This window comes from Petromyzon marinus, chromosome 7 (assembly GCF_048934315.1).
Source record: "Petromyzon marinus isolate PM22_M1 ecotype Great Lakes invasive population chromosome 7, UKy_Petmar_22M1.pri1.0, whole genome shotgun sequence".
Lineage (NCBI taxonomy): Eukaryota > Metazoa > Chordata > Hyperoartia > Petromyzontiformes > Petromyzontidae > Petromyzon > Petromyzon marinus.
In genome coordinates, this window is record NC_133673.1 from 418,251 (window position 1) to 438,602 (window position 20,352).

Consider the following 20,352-nt stretch of genomic DNA (forward strand, 5'->3'; position numbering starts at 1 on the left):
TCATAATGGTGAGCGGCCCCACATCAAACTACGTGACCGTGAATCAGAGCCACTCCCTGTACATCTTGGGGTGCGACAGGGATGTCCACTGCCTCCCACATTCTTTTACATATATTTGGACCACGTACTTCGTTAAGCCTTCAATGCCTCTACCGGAAGAATTCACATCTGGTACAGATACAATGGGAGGCTCATTGATGCCCGGGTGCGGTCAATCGATGGCTCCCTATTGGTCAACCACGTTATGTATGCCGATGATCTGGTAATTAATGCTCACTCAGAAGAGGAGTTGGACACGCTGCTGCTCAACCTGGAGCTTGCCACTAAGAGGTGGGGCCTTACCATCAGCCCCACCAAAACTAAACACCTGCCTGGGTATTTTGTACCGTCGGACAATCCACCCCCATAACTCACAATTGGTGATGGGCCAGTTGTGGAGAGTGCAGAGTTTCCCATACCTGCCCAGTGTACTCATGACCGGCTCCAGTTTAACACCAGAGGTCTCACCCTGAATCAGTTGAGCGGCATTATCTTTTCATCGGCTGTGTAACACTGTGTTGAAGCTACCTGGTCTCTCGCTCCGCACGAAGCTCCACGTCGTCTCGCCCACGGTCATTCCCTCCCTTCTGTACACTTGCGAAACTTGGACCCCCCTAATGCAACATTTTCGCCGGTTACAAACATTTAGGCTGGCCTGCCTACGATCCATCCTGGGTTTAACCAGGCTGAATTGTGTGATGAGCTCACAAATACTTGAAAGATCCCATTGGTGACCTCCTACGCCAGGCAAGGCTGCGTTGGCTGGGCCATGTAGCCTGCATGGCCAGCCACCGCATGCCTAAACACCTTTTGTTCCGCCGGATCGAGGCTAGAGAAGAGATGGAGTGATGTGCTACAGGACGATGTGCAGCTGAGTGGACTTGTCGATGACTGGTACCAGCAGTGTCAAGGTCGGTATCTGTGGAGGAGCCTCGTGAAGGACGCTACAGGCCAGTTGGAGGCAGTCGGCCTCCAACAACAATGGAGGGCGGAAGAGTGACGCTCACAAGAACGAGCGGTGCACCGTGTGGCTAAAGCACAGCAAGTTAGCAGGGTACAGGGCACAGGTGGTGCATCTGCCAGTCATCTCAATCGACCTGTGCCATCTGGGTCTGCCCCGTGACCTCCTGCCAGCAGGTGTTCGACACTTCACGTGGCCTCAAGGTGCACATAGCCTGCCACAAGCGTTGTGGTGACATCACTGCCACTTACTGGCGAATGGCGGTTGTTGTTGTTGTTCAGTCTATGTATGTATGTGTGAGTCGATATGTGTGTGTAACTCTGTGTGTTTGAGTCCATTTGTGTGTGTAACTACATGTGTCTCTCAAGTCGATGTCTATGTGTGTGAGTCCATATGTGTTTGCGTGCGTGTAAGTCAGTGGGTTTCTATGTGTATGGGTCCATGTCTGTTTGTAAGTCCATGTGTGTGTCTGCCTTTTTCACCCGGGCAACGCCGGGTACTAACCGCTAGTTATCAATAATAATTCAGAAAAACACTGACATGTTTACAATAATAATGTCTAGTTTTATATATCAGATTCATGCAATTGCATTTCGAAATCTAAGGAACCACAGGCGAGCGAGAAGAGCTTGGGCAACTGTTGTCGGTGCCAACAGTTGCCCAAGCTCTGCAGACCTCAATACAGAAGATGTTTTCAGTTAATTAATGAGTGTTCATACATGTCAGAGACAATGGGTACACAGAGAAAAAACCCTTGCAGAAGGCACACATGATGTCAGTCTGCAATTTTGCGGTATCACCTTCTTGCAAGCCAGGTTTTTATGGCACCTGGACGCCCAGAGCGATCTATCCGTCTATGTTAGGGTTGAGCACATCCTCAGTTAAGTACAGTGCAGCCCAAGTATGTCGCTGGTGAACAAGCAAAAATCCATGATCCCGGGTGCAGTTATGAAAAAAGTGCAAGCCACCCGACAGAATGTTTGTCATTGATGAATCAAAAGTAAGGCACAGTAACCTGGGTTTTTTGTTATGTGTCTGGCGATTGTGGACCTGCAGCGAGCGTGCAGGCTCACCTGCAGCAGCCGCACTCCTGGGTTCGCCTGGCCGCGTGCCAGCTCTTTGGACTGCTCTTTGCTGCGTGGAAACCCGAAGAACTCGTCGCACAAGCTAAACAACTGGAGACGGCATCGGCATCCAAAAAGGACTTCATTGTTCATGATTTGAACACCAAGGTATAACCCTGCTTTCTTAAAAGTTGCAAATATTCGGCTCGTCTTCATGGGGTGGAGTTTTGTTATTCGTGATGTTTTTTTTTATTGAAACCATATTTGCAATGAATGTCAGTTTCCATTTTCTAAAATCTGTGACAAATAATTTATTTGCTGCAGAATCTGTTTATTTAATATTTGGATGCAACATTTACACTCTCCAAGATGGCTCAGGACTCAGCTGGCAGGACAACAAGCCATTTCTTGAAGCTATCTGTGCAGAGATCTGGGTGTTATCCGTGTGTGCGCATGTGAGTTGTGGCCGGGTACGCCAGCTGCTTCCCATTGCAGAGACCCACGCTGACTGGAGTCTTGTAACTCTGAGCTTTTTCTGGGAAAATATCTGACAAAACTATTGTAGATTTGCGGCACAGCAACAATATCACTCAAAGCATTAAAGTCCGTTGGGCACTTGAACACTCGGCATAGATCAGACCAACACCGCCATTGGAAAGTGCATGGCTGAAGAACGTTGTAGCCTCTGATGCACTCCCACATTCCTCTGATGACCAAAGGCATTCTTCTGACTGCTAGAGTGTTGGTCTTTTTTGGAAACTCCCTTGATGGAGGCGTTTTGCTGGAGGACTTTATTAGGCTTAACCTTTGTGACAGTGCATAACTTGTGGAGTGTAGCTGTCTGGTAGGACCTACCCCAATCTTATGCGCCTACTCTTTGGGTGTGATGCCTGTATTGTTCTGTGCTGGTAACTTTGCTTTCATACTGAATCATAATACTCTTTGGTTCTTTCGGTAATGTCACGTAGGTAGAAAAATCAAATAAAAGTAATATATCACGACGTTTCAATCGCAACACAAGCGATCATCATCATGCGAAATAGAACCCAGCAGTAGAACTGCAGAACTAGGAAGAACACAGCGAGAGAGCTGCTACAAAGGGTTATATATGTTTAAAGGGGGGTAGTGCAAGCTGGAATGGAGTCCCATCCCCACATGCAAGTACATCAGTTGTGTTAATGGGGGAGATTAGGGATAGATTATGGAGAGAGAGTAGCATGAGAGTACTGTCTCCGCACATACACATAGCAGTAGTGTTAATGGGAGATTAGCACTATGTTAATGAGAGATTAGGGAGAGAGATTGGGGAGATTAACAAGATCCAAAAAACAATTGCTTGCTTTAGATACTTAGGCCATGTTTTCCAGGCTGTCTGATTTGTATTTTAATCTGCATTAATGAGATAAAGACTTTGAAGTTATGGACACAAGTGCATTACCATAGCACACTGATGTCACTGTGATGTCAGGCGTACATTTGAATGAGACCATGTTTCTGTTGTGGTGTTTTGCGCTTTACTGCAACTAAAGTATTTTTAGTATTTATGAAGCGTCAAACTTTCATTGTACATGCTGGAACGCACAGCCAGCGAGGTGAATATGTGCGTGAGAACATGCGTCTTACCTCTAGATTTGAAGCTTTCGTGACAGCAAGGATTCATACTCTTTGGTTTTATTCGATCAAGTCACGTAGATAAAATAAAACAAAAGAAAAGAAAATAATTAAATCACGACGTTTCGGAGGCAACACAAGCTTCCATCTTCAGGTGGAATAGTCACAGCAAAGATCTGTGTAGAGTACACAGCTCTGAGACGATCGGGTTTATATGTAGGTTAAGGGGGGGGGGGGGGAGGAGTCAGAAAGGGGGCGTTAGTGGGTGTGAGGGCTGAGTCTAAAGTGGAAGGCTGTGGTGGACTACCAACAACTGCGGAGGTTAAGGTGGGGGGGAGGAGTCAGAAAGGGGGGTAGGTGGGTGGGAGGGCTGAGACAAAAGTGGAAGGCAGTGGTGGACTGCCAACACATGTGGAGGTAAAGGGGGTGGAGGGAGGAGTTAGAACGGGGGTGTGGGTGGGTGTGAGAGCTGAGTCAAGTCGCCTTATTGTTAAGCAGCCGGGGGGTTTGAGTGGAAGGCTGTGGTGGACTGCCACCACATGCGGAGGAAACATCTAAAGTTTGGTATACCACCACTGAGAATTGCTGTACAATTAAAAGGCAGCTAACGTTGGACATGATTTAAAACATATTTCCAATGGTTGCTCAATTTGAAACCATCCTCTCGGTTGAAGTTGTGTCTGTATATCTAGATGGCCTCGTGGACAAATCTCTGATAATAACCGATAGGTTTGGAGAGTACCTTGGTATCGGAGAAAACAATATCATGATCATCCACAGCGTTGTAACAGTGATCAGCCACAGCAGAAGAATTCGTTCTACATATAAACCCGATCGTCTCAGAGCTGTGTACTCTCCACAGATCTTTTGCTGTGACTATTCCACCTGAAGACGGAAGCTTGTGTTGCCTCCGAAACGTCGTGATTTAATTATTTTCTTTTATTTTGTTTTATCTACGTGACTTGACCGACTAAAACCAAAGAATATGCGTCTTACCTGTTGAGCAGTTGCCCACTCTGGAAGCCAATCTAAGGAATTGTCTCTGATACGATTGGGAGGGAGTCATGCCCATTTCACAAGTGTCCACCAGTTCCGCCTTGAAGATGACGTTTCATGTTAATGTGGTTCTTGGTCATGATTCTCAGCTCATGCGCCGTGTCTGTTCACAGGTGAAGGAGCTTGTCAAAGCATTTTGCTTCCAACTCCAGTCCAAGTTCCTGAGTCCAGACCTTGGAGAGCAGGTAACTGGCAGTCTTTGCACTGTACCATTCTCTGACATCACCCAAGTACCGAAATCCCATTTAAAATCATTCATGTAATAATCCCACATGAACAAAAGCAATAGAAGGTTTGTTGCATAACACTATATATGTTTCGATTTTAAGCTTTCGTGACTACAGGGATTCATCTTCTTGGTTTTTTCGGTAAAGTCAAGTAGAATGGAAATAAAATAATAAAAATAAAACATAATATAAAATTCTCACGACGTTTTGGCCACAACACAAGTAGCCTTCTTCAGGTGAAGGAACAGAACTGTCGAGACGACAGCGCTTCAATGAACACTGCTAAGCTTCGCAGCGTCTTTTAAGCTGGGTGGGAGGAGCAGAGCGCCTTGACAAAGGAGTTTACATATCAACAGAAGAATTTAGCTTTGAAATAGCTGTGTTAAAGTGTTGGATTAGCAGGGTGTTAAAGTCAGAAATTAGCATGTAACTGGGAGATTAGCATGATGTTAATGTGAGGGATTAGCATGTAACTGGTCACGGAAGTAGCTATGTTAAAGTCAGAGTTTACATATCAACAGAGGCATTTAGTATATTGACGCTAAAGAACTGCAACTACCCAACTATTATACAATAAGCCGATGTGAAAGAACTAAGTATATACTACAGCAATATAATAAATGTACTCAATTTATTCTTCAAAAAGTTGAGCTATTAACATAAAGTAACTGGGTATACACTGCACTATATAATGAATACCATATAGTAAACTGATACAATATATATAAACTACATCAATGTTATCAATGAACTCAATATACTCTCCAATCAGCTGAGCTACTAACAATTAGACGTTATACATTACAATTCTGTGTCGAAAAAAAGGTGGCTTTTTTTTTCTTTTCAACGTTAGCACCACGGAAAGCGACGAGCTTTGTTCAGACGGCCGAGTCCATCTATGCTCGGAATGGAGGAGGGGGGAGAAACAGCCACGATGCGCTTCTCTGTCCTGTGTTGCGTTACAACTATGTTATAAACTAGACTACTATACATTACAATGTTATACCTTCCAATCAAAACTACATTGTATAATATCGTATACACAGCCCAATGTAAGCTCTAACATTATGCATTATATTGATATGTCTCCAACTAAACTTTTTTCTACATTACACGACTATACACTGTAATATACACTGCCATAGACAAACCCCACCCTTGGATTATACAATGCGTTACTATACACTACCCTATACTTTAGACTATAAATTATTAGACTTGTAATATTATACTATGTATTATTCTACCAACCCTACTGTATACCACACTGCTGTATATTCACTATACAATTACGATACTATATATTGCCTTATGAATTATGTTAAACATTATACTGTTATACTATTAATTCTTATACAACATGCTATAAACCATACCATTGACCGTCTTGTGAAAGGTATTATTAAGAGGCAGTGTCAGCGAATAGACTGTGGTCTGAAAACCACCGTAAAATACAATCAATCAAGAACCAAAATGGTTTATAACGTCTTTCCAATGGTTACTAAGCCAGAATCCATCTTGTTGGTTGAAATTGTCTCTGTGTTTGTATATGTGGATGGCCTTATTAACGAATCTCTCATGGTATTCATTATATAGTGTAGTGTATACCCAGTTACTCTATGTTAATAGCTCAACTTATTGAAGAATATATTGAGTACGTTTATTATATTGATGTAGTTTATACTTAGTTCTTTCACATCGGCTTATTGTATGATAGTTGGGTAGTTGCAGTTCTTTAGCGTCAATATACTAAATGCCTCTTGATATGTAAACTCTGACTTTAACATAGCTACTTCCGTGACCAGTTACATGCAAATCCCTCACATTAACATCATGCTAATCTCCCAGTTACATGCTAATTTCTGACTTTAACACCCTGCTAATCCAACATTTTAACACAGCTATTTCAATGCTAAATTTTTCTGTTGATATGTAAACTCCTTTGTCAAGGCGCACTGCTCCTCCCACCCAGCATAAAAGACGCTGCGAAGCTTAGCAGTGTTTATTGAAGCGCCGTCGTCCCGACAGTTCTGTTCCTTCACTTGATGAAGGCTACTTGTGTTGTGGCCGAAACGTCATGAGAATTTTATTTTATTACGTTTTATTTTTATTATTTTATTTCCATTCTACGTGACTTTAACGAAAGAACCAAGAAGACTATATATGTTGCGAAATATACAGCTCTTGGTCAATCTTTTGCTGATTGAGGGCCTCCCTTACACATTCTTGGTTGTGGGGGTTGTTTGACCATACTTCACCGTGCTAGCGCGTGCGCATTTGTTCATTGGGAGTGCTCGGGAACTCTTCAGATCTCACTTGCTAAGATTGTTAGCAATGGCCGGCAATCAAACTGAGGTCAACAGGTTCATAGCGTGGTGTGCTAATCACTGAGCCACCACTCCTACCCACTATAAGGTAGAACAAACTCTTTTGAGTTCATAGCAAGTCAGCAAAATTAACTTTCCTTGATCAGACCAAGCAGCAAAGCAGTAATTAATATTTCAGTTTAACACGTAGGCTTTTTCGCAACCAATATTATTCATAATAGAGTTTTTTTTGGGGGTAAGATCGCATAAATATACGTATGTTAATTGTTTTTTTACCCTTTTATCTGGCAACAAAACTGACACCTTTTTTACAAGGAGTCATGTTTGCATTGACCACAATAACTGCGGTCGAAATGCAAACAAAAAACATAACTCTGATAAGCAATTAATACGTCCCCAAACACTTTCACTTTAAATGTTCCTTCCTGTTCTCCAAATGTCCGTCACTTCCCACTCCCTTGCCTTTTACCTGTCTGCTCATCAGCCTGCTTTGTAAGAATGTATGCACTCTCAGCTGTGCAGCCGACAGGTTTTGTAATAACTTGTGTTTTTGATATGTAGAGACAATTTTACGAAGGATACATGTCTGCTTATCTATTTTGCTTTCTAAGAGGCTGATCTGTTTTGACACACAGTCCCAAGTAAGATGCAGCGTATTAATGTATGTGAAGTCCTGGACTTACGAACGACTTCCATTCTTGAGGCCCGTTCGTAAGTCGTGAACGATTCGTAAGTCAGAACACAATAGTGTACTGTATTTTAAATGTCCATGCGGGGGCAGTGTTATACAGTATGTTGAGGTTCAACAAAAAAGTGAAGAACTGTTAAACTCGTAAATTATATATATTGTACATTTGCATATAATACTGGAATAGAGATTGTATAGTAAATAAAACATAAATTAAAGTAACATAAAAACGTATTTTCACTTGCCTTGAGTCCTGACGCTGGCTTGCTTGTCGGAAGTGGAGCATTTTTTGATTTAAAGCTTTCGTGACTGCAGGGATTCATCTTCTTGGTTCTTTTGGTAAAGTCACGTAGAATGGAAATAAAATAATAAAAATAAAACATAATAAAATAAAATTCTCACGACGTTTCGGCCACAACACAAAGTAGCCTTCCTCCGTTGTCGTTGGAGGACGACTGCCTCCAACTGCCTGTCACGAGCCTCCCCCACAGAGGCCGATCTTGACACCTTTGGTACTAGTCATCGGCAAGTACACTCAGCTCCACATTCTCCTATACCACATCACTCCATCGGTTCTCTAGCCCGTGCCGTGCCCATTTAGCCCCCTCGATCCGGCCGAACAAAAGATGTTTAGGCATGCGGTGTCTGGGTATGCGTGCTACATGACCCAACCAACGCAGCCTTTCCTGCCAGAGGAGCTCACCGATGGGACTTTGTCCAGATCTTTCAAGGATATGTGAGCTCCTCACACAATCCAGCCTAGTTAAACCCAAGATGGATCGTAGGCAGGCCAGCCAAAATGTTTCTAACCGGCGAAGATATTCCATTAGGGGGGTCTGCATTTCGCAAGCGTAGAGAAAGGAGGGAATGACTGTGGCCGAGAAGACCTGAAGCTTCGTGCGGAGAGACAGACCAGGTAGCTTCCACACAGCGTTACGCAACTGATGAAAAGATAATGCTGCTCGACTGATTCGCAGTGAGACCTCAGTTGTCAAACCAGAGCCAGTCATGAGCACACTGCGCAGGTATAGGAAACAATCCACTCTGTTCACAACTGCCCTTTCACCAATTGGGAGTTGTGGGGGTGGACTGTCCGATGGTACAAAATACCCAGGCAGGTGCTTAGTTTTGGTGGGGCTGATCGTAAGTCCACACCTCTTAGTGGCAAGCTCCAGGTTCAGCAGCAGCACCTCCAACTCTTCCTCTGAGTGAGTAGCAATTAACAGATCATCGGCATACATAACATGGTTTAGCAATAGGGCCCGCTCACCATCATCAAGGTTCTTAATGATCATGAGCAGCGGGTCAGGGACTCTGAAAGCACGAAGAACAAACCAGAGCCCAGGCCTACTGATGGTATCATAGGCCTTGACCAGGTCAATAAAGCAGAGATGGAGGTCTTGTTGGAATTCCCTATACCTCTGCTGTAGCAGACGGACAGAAAATATGACATCTGTGTAGGACCGCCCTTTCCTGAAACCACATTCGGGGCTCTGCAAGCATCTCCTTAGCGTGACTGGCAAGGCGATGTTGAGTAATCCTTGCCAGGACCTTTCCTGGCACACTGAGGAGTGAGATGCCCCTGTAGTTGTTACAGTCTGTGCGGTCCCCCTTCTTAAAGAGGGGACCGACCAGGGCATCCTTCCAATCCTGCGGAACCCATCCAGTGTTCTAGACTGTTGTTATGATGTCATGTAGGGCAGTCTGTGCACAAACGCCACCCTCCCTCAGCAATTTGCTTGGGAGATCATCTTTGTCCGGTGCCTTTCCTGGTCTCATGCTCTGGATCGCTTTCAGTACTTCCTCAACAGATGGCACCTCAGCCAGCCACTCACAGGGGGTGACTTTTCCAATATTTGAGGCACCGCAGCCTCAGCAGGGTCATCCCCACTTTGTCCCACGATGTTTTCTAGGCTGAGGGATTTCCTTTCCCCCAGGACCTCACGGAAATGCTCAGCAAATCTGCAAACCTGTTCCTGGGGGTCGGAGATTGGATCACTGTTCTTTCTCCTAATTATGGTAATAGGTGTGGCGCTGCAGGTTACTTTTTTGATGGAAAGAGTGATTTGTGATCGCGGGCCATTGGGGCAAACTCCATCTCCTCAGCAACCTGCAACCACCAACCATCCTTGCAGTGCCTCACGGCTCTCCGAACCTCCCAGCGAAGGCTGTGGCAAGTCTCCTCATTCTCTGACGTGGGATGCTGTAGACGATGAGAGGTGGGCCTGTCGCTTTTTCTCAGCCAGCCTGAACACCTCTGTCAGCCAGGGTCTCTGAGGAGGTCTGGACTGTGTACCCAAAGCAACCATTGCAGCTGCATGCGCCACAGTCCTAAACCTCGCCCATTTCCCCTCGACATCAGGAGGAGTGGGGGACGATGCCAACCCCAGCCGCAAGCGATGATGAAATTATCTCTTGCAACTTTCATCAGCTAGCTGAGACAATGCCACGATGGGTTTGAATGGGGTCCTGGGTGTACACCTACCACCGGAGTGGAAGAATGGCAGGCGCATCTTACAGATGGCAAGTCGATGGTCAGTGGGCAGATCAGCTCCATGGTAGGTCCTAGTGTCAAGGACATGGGCCCACATCTGCTGTTCCGTCACTATGTAGTCCAGCAGATGTTCTTGCTTGGCCCCGGCATGCAACCATGATGTTGTGTGGATGCACCCATGCCGGAACAGCATGTTGGTAGTTACAAGCCCATGGGCTGCACAAATATAGCAGCCTCCTACCGTTGTTATTGAGCTGATCTGGCCTATGTCTTCCAATCACTCCAGACCAGGTGCCAGCATCATGACCAACTCAGACATTGAAGTCACCCAACAAGATGACTCTATCCCGAGGGGCCACTTTAGCTAGCACCTGTGACAGGAGGTCATAGAAGGCATCTGACTCATCGGCCTTGCCTGCACCCCTTCACGGATGTTCATATTCGGTGGAAGCATAAGTAACCACGACCACCACTCCTCGCCTCTGGTTGATGGGAAGACAAGCCCAAAGTAGCCTAGGGTTTACAGCTTCCCACAGCTCACCGCCACGCTCCCACGCCCCCTTCATTCTTTTGTTCAGAAGAAGAGCCACTCCCTGTTGTTTGGCAGTCTCCTGCCCCGAGAAGAGGACTGTCCACCCCTCATGGTGGCAGGAGCCAGAGCCGGTCCACTGGACCTCCTGAATACCACAGAGGTCCAGGCGGTTCCGGTCCAGCTCCTGACAGAGGAGTGGCAGCCTCTGCTCCGCAGTGAACATTCGAATATTTCACGTGGCCACACGTAGTGGTTTTTTGTTGTTTCTGGAGGAGCCCCGAGGGTAAGGATTCAGTCTCCTGGCTGCGCCAAATGGGGTTTGGCCAGGATACGTCATAGACGCCTGTCCCCCCGGGGCCTCCGGCACAAGCTTAAAGTTTTAAATCGTGGTTTAGTGGTACTTCATTGAAGGTGGAGGGGTTACAAGCCCCTCGCACCCATCCAGAGCCCCCATTTGGCTGCTGTGGTGGTTACAAATGCCATGACGCGAATGGCCAATCTAAATTGGCCCGCTCCCCACGGCGCTGCTCACCACAGCGTTGCCATCCGGCACCAACGAGGAGGTAGGGGGTTGTTTTTGCCGCACCGTTGTTTCTGGAGGAGCCCCAGGGGTAAGGATTCAGTCTCCTGGCTCTGCACACACACAGACAGACACACACACACAACAACGATCCTTTGTGTAGCCTTAACAGACTGTTGGGGAACATTATTTTAGCAAGCACCTATGAAGGCTGGCATGGCACATGAGGGGGTGGGTGGCTACCACAATGCCTTTGATTCCCCGGTGGCGAGTCACCAGTGTTGGCCGTGAATGGTAATTAAACTCGGGTCGCCAGGTTCATAGCGCAGCAAGCTAATCATTGCATTACCACTCCCCACAAACACACATGGGGGTACGCACGCACAAAAATATACACGCACACGTGCACGTACACACGTGCACACTCAACCTTCATACACATTCTCTCAGTGCGAAGCTGACTCATTACATCTCATGGAGGATCGCTCCACTGAACAAAATAGTTCCGTGGTTAAGTTTGCGAGTTCGTGTTTTAAGTCAATGTTAAATATATATTTCATGGAAGCTGATTCGTAAGTCGGGTGTTTGTAAGTTGGGGACTGTCACTGTAGTATTAGTCTTGATGACTACCAAGCCACTGTTGTCAAGAAGCTCTTGCTTCTAACATCAGCCGGTGTACCTTGACATTGTCACCAAGTAGTCATTCCAAACAGCCATATATGTATTTAATAAAGAATAAAAGCTCTGATTGTTGTGATAGTATTGCATTTTGATTAAAAATAAAAATGTAGTAGAATGTGGATCTTTTACCTGAAGGTTTGTTTGTTTTTTATAGGTGGTGAAGAATCTGATCTTCCTCTCGCGAGTGATGTACCTGCTGCATGCCGACTTGACACCACCCACGGCGGTCAGGACAGACTTGCGGACAGACATGGACATGGATGGGGAAGAGGACGGAGCAGAGGAAGGAGATGGAGGAAAAGAAGCGGGTAAGCATAAATTAAACAAGTTTTATAAATGCAAGTATTGCTTGGGTTATTGTTTGAACTTTGGGAGGCACGTGTATCCCTGGTTTTGCATTATAGCAGTGGTTACTGGAGCGCCACAGTGGTGAGATGCCAACGACTTCGCCTGGTATGCAGCAGGTCGTGGGTTCAATCCCATCCCTGACGTTAGTACCTTTGTAGTTTGCATATCTCTCCCCGTGGTCATGTGGATTTTTCTCCGGGCCCTCTGGTTTTTTCCCTCCACATTTAGAAACATGTATTTAGAGTATTTGGCTGCAATACATTTCCACTTCGTTGAGCTATCATTTGTGATTGCCAGGTCACTTTTGAAAAAATGCTATATAGCTCAGTGGTAAAATAAAAGATTTAGTTTACACATAGTCCTATACAAAATGCAATATTGTGTGGCACATACTGAGAGAACCTGGGAGACTGCCTGGAGATGGTAATTCAATGCTTGGTTCTGGGTAAGTGAGGCCAAGGCAGACCCAGAAGGGCTTGGATTGATGACGTTGCTTTGGACAGGGCTCAGCGTGGGACAAATCGCAGGAACTGCAGAAGTCGGTGCCCTGTGGTGTAGGAGAGTCTAACTCGTGGCCAGCCCTTGGATCTAGGAAGACTAGAAACAAAATGGTGGCACTCTAGTTAGAGCAAACGACTCGCATATGCGAGGTGGTCAGCAGATGCAAGTACAGAAATAGATTAAATCTGCCTGTGTGGTTTTTCCTACGTCCCAAAAGGTTAATTAGTGGAATTGGGTAGAGCAGGACCCGCCAGAGAAAGCGCCTGAAGACGCAATGAGATTCAACACCTACATTTAAATACAACAAATCTCGGTTGTGGGTCAACGCAGTTCTTCATTCTGCAAAAGGCAACAAATTGGGTTCCACTCTTTGGGAAGCAAGCGGGTGGTGGTCCTATGGAGGCGACTCGTCTCCACCATTGGGATGGATAATTTAATCCATTCAAGCACCCACCCCGCACATGAGAGGAAACCTACTTTTCTCTGACCAGCTAGTTGTGCCTCAGGCTTGTTCCATCTGGGCCAGCCCTCTAGCTGCTACCGTAGGTGCACACCAGGCTCAACATCCCTAGTGAGTCGGTACAGTCAGCAGCTGCCAATGCCGAACCCCGGGCGGCGGTTAACGAACCCGGAAAACTCAGCTTGTCTGAGCTTGGGCGTGTGGAACCCCTGGTGCTGGAAATTCCACCAAAAGGGTCTTTGGACCTTCCACTGCAACCAGGACCATCTCCAGTCGTCTTGATTACGTCTTGCCACTCGGTACAGATGGGGCTGGTCAAGAGAGTGAGGTTGACGCTGCGCAAATCACCCTCACTTAAATCCAAGTTCTCTGCGCAAGTCATGGCACTTTTTTACCATCGTCCAAGTCCTGTGGCGATGGGTGAGCGACGAAGCAGCAGGCACGGATATGCTGGAAGCTGTAGCCGCAAACCTGCACGCAGGCGGCTCAGGATATTGGTCGTTCCCTCACTGGACTGAAGCAGCAGTGAAGTTTGGCAGCACCCTGAGTGACTGACGGCCCTATTCAGGATCATACTGTCACCTCCATAGTGAGGAAAGGGTTAGAAAAGGTACCCTAAACATTGCCTGCTTCAAAACATCCTGGCCAGCCTACCGCAGCTGGCGGGGGATACCTGCAGTCGAAAAACAAATAAAATGAAAAAGACCAAAGTGATACCACTCACGGTTGGCGCCTGGAATGTGCACACTTTGATGGACACATCCGGATCAAAAAGACCTGAGAGACGCACCGCCCTCGTGGGCAGCTAGCCAGATATAATGTGGATGTTGCTGCCCTTAGTGAGACCCAACTGGCCAATACTGGACAGGTGACTGAAGTGGGTGCAGGTTACACATTCTTCTGGAGCGGAAGAGGCCAGTAGGAGAGACGTGTTGCTGGTGTTGGTTTTGCAGTAAAAAAAACACTTGATCAACCAACTGGCAAGCCTACCCAAGAGTATAAACGACCGTTTAATGACCCTAAAGCTCCATCTAATGGGTAAAAAGGAGGCCACCATCATCAGTGCCTATGCCCCTACCATGACCAACTCTGACGAGATCAAAACCAAGTTTTATAATAACCTGGAAGTCATTATTGCTGCCACAGCCAGCTCTGACAAACTCCTGATACTTGGTGACTTCAATGCCAGAGTTGGAAGTGACCATCAATCATCGAATGGAGTCATAGGTGCACATGGCATTGGAAAATGTAACAGCAATGGCCTTCTGCTGCTGAAAACATGCTCTGAATTTGACCTGCTCATCATCAACACAATATTCCAACTATCAAAGCGCAAGAAAACTTCATGGACGCATCCTCGTTCACACCACTGGCACTTGATTGACTACGTCATGAGGAGGAGTGACCGGCACGATGTCAGGGTGACCAAGGCAATGTGTGGTGCTGAATGTTGGACTGACCATCGTCTCATCATCTCCAAACTTAATATCCGGATTAAGCCTCCCAGACGCCCACAAGGAAAAAGACGTCAAGCGTCTTAACATCACTCGCCTACAACAGGAACACACCAGACTGGCCTTTGTTGAGGCTCTAGACCATCACCTCGAGTCTCTAAGCTTCGAGCATACAGACGCTGAGGCAGACTGGACTGCTCTTAAGACCGTGCTGCATTCTACAGCCCTTGAATCACTTGGTGTTCCCATACGTACACATCAATATCGGTTTGATGAGAACGATGCAGAAATCCAAGCACTCCTTGACGAAAAACATCGCCTGCATAAAGTCTATCTGAATGACAGCAGCTCAAGCTTAAAGAAAACTACCTTCCTCAACATTTGCAGGGTTGTCCAGCGGAGACTCAGAGACATGCAAGACACCTGGCTGTGCGCAAAAGCTGAGGAGATTCAGTCCTACGCTGACCGTAACAACACCAAGTGCCTCTGATGCACTCAAGCAGGTCTATGGTCCGAAACACTCAGGAACTTCACCTCTCTTGAATGCAGATGGAACAACACTCCTCACAGAGAAAGACAAAATACTTGCAAGGTGGGCTGAACACTTCAGCGCAGTCCTCAACCAGCCATCATGCATAAATGAGGAGGCAATTGTGAGACTGCCTCAAGTTGAAATAAACCAGTCCCTTGCTGTTCTACCATCCATGGAGGAAACCAGCAAAGCCATAAGCCCCCTCTCATCATGCAAAGCTCCAGGATCCGATGCCATTCCAGCAGAAATCTACAAGGCTGTATGGCCTCGCTTAGCCAAAAAACTGACTGACCTCTTCCAGTCTCTGGAAATTAGAATCCGTTCCCCAAAAGTTCAAGGATGCCTCTATCATCCATCTCTATAAGAGGAAAGGCAATCGGCAGGCCTGCGACAACCATAGAGGCATCTCCATGCTATCAATCGCTGGCAAAACTTGGCAAGAATCCTTCTGAACCGCCTAATTGTCCATCTAGTCCAGGGTCTGCTACCTGAGAGTCAGTGTGGTTTCAGAAAAGACCACGGAACCACTGACATGGTATTTACTGCCCGGCAGTTACAGGAACAAAATGCCGATCTATATATGGCTTCCGTTGATCTAACAAAAGCATTCGACACAGTCAGCCGGGAGGGCCTATGGAAGATCATGGCCAGTATGAGTGTCCAGACAAGTTCATTGGCATCGTGCGCAAACTCCATGATGGCATGATGGCTAGCGTCAGAGACCAGCAATAACTCTCTGATCCATTCCCAATCACAAATGGGGTGAAGCAAGGCTACAATTTAGCGCCAATGCTCTTCAGCATGGTGTTATCTGCCATGCTGCAAGACTAATTTCAGAACCACAACACTGGGATTAGCTTCATCTACCGTTTTGACGATGGGCTATTCAATCTGCGGAGGATGCAAGCCAAAGCTAGAGTGGAGGAAGTCACTGTTCGAGAACGTTTGTTTGCTGATGACTGTGCTCTGGCTGCTGGCTCAAATACAGATCTCATCAGCTTGTAACAACTTCGGCCTAACAATCAGCACAAAGAAGACTGAAGTCCTATACCGACCTGACCCTGGGAAACCCTACACTGAGCCCACCATCTTTGTGAATGGGCAAAAGCTTTCAGCCGTTGACAAGTTTACTTACCTTGGTAGTACTCTGTCTCGCGCTGTGCACACATGATGAAGTTAACATCAGGATTGTCAAGGCCAGTTGCACCCTTTGGACGTCTACGTGACTCGGTATGGGTAAGGACTGGCATCAAGCAGGAGACAAAACTGAAGGTCTACCAGGCTGTTGTCTTACCAACTCTTCTGTATGGGTGCGAAGCCTGGACAGTCTACCAGCACCATGCCAAGAAATTGAACCATCTCCACTTGAACTGTCTGAGGAAACTGCTAAGGATTAAGTGGCAAGACAGAATCCCTGACACGGAAGTCCTCAGCAAGGCCAATATCCCCAGCATCCACACCTTGCTTACGAAGGAACAGCTTATATGGACTGGCCACGTGACCAGAATGCCCTGCGCGAGACTGCCAAAACAAGTCGTCTTTGGCGAGCTGAAGAATGGCAAGCGAGCGCAAGGTGGCCCCAAAAAGTGCTACAAGGACACCCTTAAAGCTTCCTTGAAGAGCTTTGGATTCTACCTGAAAAGCTGGGAACCCCTAGCTCAGGACCGACCTGCCTGGAGAAGAAAAGTACAAGATGGTGCAGTCCTCTGTGAGAGCAGGAGAAGCTCCTGGGCTATCTTGAGGAGGCAGCAGCGCAAATCTACCAAGGAAGGACTTGTTGCTGCACCTCAGAGCACTAAATCCTGCCTGACCTGTCCAGTGTGCCACAGAGAATTCCGGGCTCGGATTGGCCTGTTCAGCCATCTGTGCACTCATCAATACCCAACAAAATGACAAACGTGCCATGGTCATCATCAACTATGATGGACGAACAAGAGAGAGAGAGAGACTTTCCTCTAGCATGAGCAGAAATGTAATTTGTTGCATGTGGTTAAGCGATTATTATTTACTGTAATACATGTTTATATGATCAGATCCTGTCTGTTGACCATGAGGCCTAAGTGGAGAGATGTGAATTACCTCACCTGATACACAGGAGGTCGTGAGTTCGATCCCAACCCTAACATCTCTTGTATATTTGGAGTTTGCATGTCTCTCTCCCCGTGGTCGCATGGATTTGTATCCAGGTCTTCCAGTTTTTCCCTCCACATTTAAAAACATGCCTTTAGAGTATGGCTGCTATAAATTTCCACGTGATAAGCCACTTCGTTGAGCTATCATTTGTGGCCAGGTTGCTTCTGAAAAAGAGCTATAGAGCTCAGTTGGCTTTACCTGGTAAAATGAAAATAGTAAAAAAAAGTAAAGCTCAAGTCTATTTGAAGCAGCCAAAACATCATACATGGATGTAACGGGCACAATGCTTTCTCATAGGCAGAATACAATGTCAGTGTACATTATTTAGCGTATATGTTGATCGCTGCATTTAATTAACAATTGCTGTTGTTTCAGAAACCACTGAGAAAAACCAAGCCTGTTTAACCTGGCTTATGAAGAGGCTGTGCTTCATGGCCAAGAAGGAGGCTGCCAACACCCCACTAGTGTCCCTGAAGGTGTGTGACGCTGCAGTTAACACCTGTCTTTTGTTCACAATATTATAAAATCAAAGCTCCAGCTGATTTATTTGATATACAGTGGACTCTATTATCTGAATTCGGTTTATCCGATTTGTGGATTAACCATGCACCTGATATTTTGAAATAAATTAGTAACTTTATGAGACCTCCTTTGCCAGTAGCAAGATATATTAATAGGTTTTTACCCTTTTATCTGGCACCAAAACTGACACCTTTATACAAGGGATCATGTTTGCAATAACCACAACACAAGCAGTCAAAATGCAAACACAGAGACAACTATGATAATGATATACACTGACCTTGAAATTGATTGGTCCACACCCGAGAGACAGCTTTTCTTAGAGCCTAGTCTCCAATGGTGTTGGACCAGATGACTCCAAAAGGCGTACAACTCAAAAACAGCGCACTATCAGAGTATTGAGAGCAGAGTATTGAGAGGGTAAAAATTTATAACTCATGGATTTTTCCCTTAAGCCCAAATTAATAATCTAAAAACAGTTCTACATTGTTATTCTTAGAAATGTTTATTAAAAGTCACGTGCTTAAACCGAACAAATATGTGCTCCGGTTAAACTGAAATCCACGCGATCGCCACTTCAGTACAGTAGTTGCATTTCTTGACAACAATGTGTGGAGTTTGATGTTGATTGGCGTGGCTCTGCTACTGTCCACTTAGTGGACTGAATCTTCTGCGCGGGCGCAGGAAAGTGTTATCACTGAGCACGCGCATCGATCGGTCGATCATTAGTATTCCATGGAAAATGGATTTGTTTGGATTATCAACAGCTGCCCACTGCTGTCAATGCTTCCAGTGCTGCATCTTATATAGCAAGGGTCAGTTGTAAGTCATGGTATGCTTTACCAAAGTCCGGGAACATGCATAAGTTTAATCAGGCATCTACAATCTCGATCCCTTGTTCATTTTGGAAACGGCGTGTGTGTTTGGTTCATATTTGAGCTTGCCGTTCTCACTAACCAGCGTTAATTGTTTGGCATGTCTGGCTGCTGACAAGCGCCAGAAGTTTGAAACTGGTCCAGAGATGTCAGTTTTGACATGCCGCTGCTTAACATATCTGGAAGGCCACTTGGCCAGTATTCTGAGATTTTAACTTTAGAGGTATGGATAGGTAATTTATTTAATGTACTCTATGTATCTGTTTAAGTGTGATTGTATTTAGTATTTTTTTAATTTGATTTTTAACCATTTTAAAGGTCTCATTTCTATGAATTACACCATTTTAAAGCAATATCGTAATGTTGTTGGAAATCTCTTTAAATCTTCTCCTGTTCCAGAGAACGTGTGTGTTTAAGTTCTTCGCGGCGATTGCTTTAGACTTGGGAAAAGAGAAAACAACTCCATTCCTGGCGATAATTCTGAGACCGCTCCACCGTGAGCTGCACAGCACATACGTGGAGCACGGTGAGTGCAAACAGTCTGTTACGTGGTTCGTCTGCTGTTTATCTTTTGTAAGTAGGACAGTGGTGCCTAAACGATGGGTGTGATTTCTAGAAAGGCTAGAAATCTGAACTTTGGCACAAATGCATGTAAGGATGTGCTTTACAAGAAAATTACAAAAAGTACATTTACATTTTTCCAATTATTTTGATGTTTTCCTCTAATAGGGAAGTTTCTGCCTTAAGGTATATGTTTTAATAGCCATGGCATTACCCTTGATTTTTTGGTATTCTAGTCTTGGCTTTGGGGCTCTGATCCTCTATGTTAGAATTAAATATAACTTACATGTATAATAAGCTTAAGTACTTACAAAAAAGTTTGGTGGCTGTATTGACAATCGTGCACAAAAACAAATAACATCAACTGACCTATGTGCTATGAAAAAGGGACATTTCCCAAACCATCAACTTGTGTATATTTTTCGATTCAAAGCTTTCATGACTGCAGGGATTAATCTTCTTGGTTCTTTCGGTAAAGTCACGTAGAATGGAAATAAAATAATAAAAATAAAACATAAAATAAAATTCTCGCGACGTTACGGCCACAACACAAGTAGCCTTCTTCAGGTGAAGAAACAGGACTGACAGCGCTGTCTTCTGGACAGTCCTGTTTCTTCACCTGAAGAAGGCTACTTGTGTTGTGGCCGAAACGTCGTGAGAATTTTATTTTATTATGTTTTATTTTATTTCCATTCTACGTGACTTTACCGAAAGAACCAAGATGAACTTGTGTATACATTTGCTCCTTTTAATGCAGTGTTATTCA

The 20,352-nt window shown here is 45.4% G+C and overlaps 1 protein-coding gene across 3 annotated transcripts in view; it reads left to right on the forward strand.

Moving 5' to 3' along the window:
- Nucleotides 1-20,352, forward strand: part of UTP20 (UTP20 small subunit processome component) — a 128,794-nt gene that overhangs the window by 103,953 nt on the left and 4,489 nt on the right. For all 3 annotated transcript variants that reach the window (XM_032948650.2, XM_032948649.2, XM_032948648.2), the window contains exons 57-61: nucleotides 2,057-2,232; nucleotides 4,845-4,916; nucleotides 12,355-12,508; nucleotides 18,004-18,104; nucleotides 19,425-19,551. In XM_032948650.2, coding sequence (XP_032804541.2) covers nucleotides 2,057-2,232; nucleotides 4,845-4,916; nucleotides 12,355-12,508; nucleotides 18,004-18,104; nucleotides 19,425-19,551 — 630 coding nt within the window. The remainder of the gene's footprint in view (nucleotides 1-2,056; nucleotides 2,233-4,844; nucleotides 4,917-12,354; nucleotides 12,509-18,003; nucleotides 18,105-19,424; nucleotides 19,552-20,352) is intronic.